We start from the raw sequence: 1,935 nt of genomic DNA on the forward strand, positions 1-1,935 counted from the left end.
GACATACATACAGGGACATACATACAGGGACATACAGGGACATACATTCAGGGACATACATACAGGGACATACATACAGGGACATACAGGGACATACATACAGGGACATACATACAGGGACATACATACAGGGACATACATACAGGGACATACAGGGACATACATACAGGGACATACATACAGGAACACACCATCTTCTCTTACAGAATGAAATTCTCCCAGCTGCTGAGATCTTGTTAAATGCGGAGACCTTGAAGGGTTTGCAGGTACGTGTGTCGTGTGTGACTTGTGGGATGGTGTGTCTTGTGTGACTTGTGGGTAGGTGTGTCGTGTGTCATGTGACTTGTGGGTAGGTGTGTCTTGTGTGACTTGTAGGTAGGTGTGTCGTGTGTCATATGACTTTTGGGTAGGTGTGTCTTGTGTGACTTGTGGGTAGGTGTGTCTTGTGTGACTTGTGGGTAGGTGTGTTGTGTGTGACTTGTGGGTAGGTGTGTCGTGTGACTTGTGTGTAGGTGTGTTGTGTGTCGTGTGACTTGTTGGTAGGTGTGTCTTGTGTGTCGTGTGACTTGTGGGTAGGTGTGTCTTGTGTGTCGTGTGACTTGTGGGTAGGTGTGTCATGTGACTTGTGGGTAGGTGTGTCTTGTGTGACTTGTGGGTAGATGTGTCTTGTGACTTGTGGCTTAACACAAAACTTGACACAGACACAAACTGTACACAAAACTTGACACAAACTGTACTCAAAACTTGACACAAACTGTAGACAGAACTGTACTCAAAACTTGACATAAACTGTAGACAGAACTGTACTCAAAACTTGACACAATGTGCACAAAACTTTACACAAACTGTACTCAAAACTTGACACAAACTATAGACAAAACTTGACACAAACTGTACACAAAACTTGACACAAACTTGACTCAAAACTTGACTCAAAACTTGACACAAACTTGACTCAAAACTTGACACAAACTGTACACAAAACTTGACACAAACTGTACACAAAACTTGACACAAACTTTAGAAAAAATTTAACACAAAACTTGACACAAAACTTGACACAAACTGGACGCAAATCTTGACACAAAACTTTACACAAACTTTTGGCGAGGTCATATCAGAGATACATGTTAAATTTTAGGGGTCCTGCCTCATAAATATATCTGGTGTTGCGAGGGGCATTCCACATAGACCATTCCGCCATTGCATGTTGTTCACTTCCTGTTTCCCTGCTGGAAGTGACCTCATGACTTACTGTCCTCAGGTCAGAGGTCATCGGTTCGAGCAGTTGTCCCGCGTGACGGCAGTGCTGAGAGACGCCGCCAACACACACCGCATTGTGAGTGCAGCCTGGAGTCTGGCGCGTGACAGAGAGTTTTGGCGCGTGAGAGAGTTTTGACGCAGAATGTGGCACATGAGAGAGAGTTTTGGCGTAGAATGTGGCACATGAGAGAGAGTTTTGGCATAGAATGTGGCACATGAGAGAGTTTTGGCGCAGAATGTGGCACATGAGAGAGAGTTTTGGCGTGTGAGAGAGAGTTTTGGGGCAGAATGTGGCGCGTGAGAGAGAGTTTTGGGGCAGAATGTGGCACATGAGAGAGAGAGTTTTGGCGCAGAAGGTGGCACATGACAGAGAGTTTTGGCGTGTGAGAGAGAGTTTTGGCGCAGAATGTGGCGCTTGAGAGAGAGTTTTAGGGCAGAATGTGGCACATGAGAGAGAGTTTTGGCGTGTGAGAGAGAGTTTTGGGGCAGAATGTGGCGCGTGAGAGAGAGTTTTGGGGCAGAATGTGGCACATGAGAGAGAGAGTTTTGGCGCAGAAGGTGGCACATGACAGAGAGTTTTGGCGTGTGAGAGAGAGTTTTGGCGCAGAATGTGGCGCGTGAGAGAGAGAGTTTTGGCGCAGAATGTGGCTCATGAGAGAGAGAGTTTTGGCG

The 1,935-nt window shown here is 46.1% G+C and overlaps 1 protein-coding gene across 1 annotated transcript in view; it reads left to right on the top strand.

Moving 5' to 3' along the window:
* LOC101853575 (ribonuclease P protein subunit p30) overlaps positions 1-1,935 on the top strand; it is a gene marked incomplete in the record, with an annotated part of 22,786 nt that overhangs the window by 8,187 nt on the left and 12,664 nt on the right. The window contains 2 exon segments of the mRNA XM_005105523.3: positions 207-266; positions 1,265-1,339. Coding sequence (XP_005105580.2) covers positions 207-266; positions 1,265-1,339 — 135 coding nt within the window.

Source organism: Aplysia californica, unplaced genomic scaffold (genome assembly GCF_000002075.1).
Source record: "Aplysia californica isolate F4 #8 unplaced genomic scaffold, AplCal3.0 scaffold00474, whole genome shotgun sequence".
Taxonomy (NCBI): domain Eukaryota; kingdom Metazoa; phylum Mollusca; class Gastropoda; order Aplysiida; family Aplysiidae; genus Aplysia; species Aplysia californica.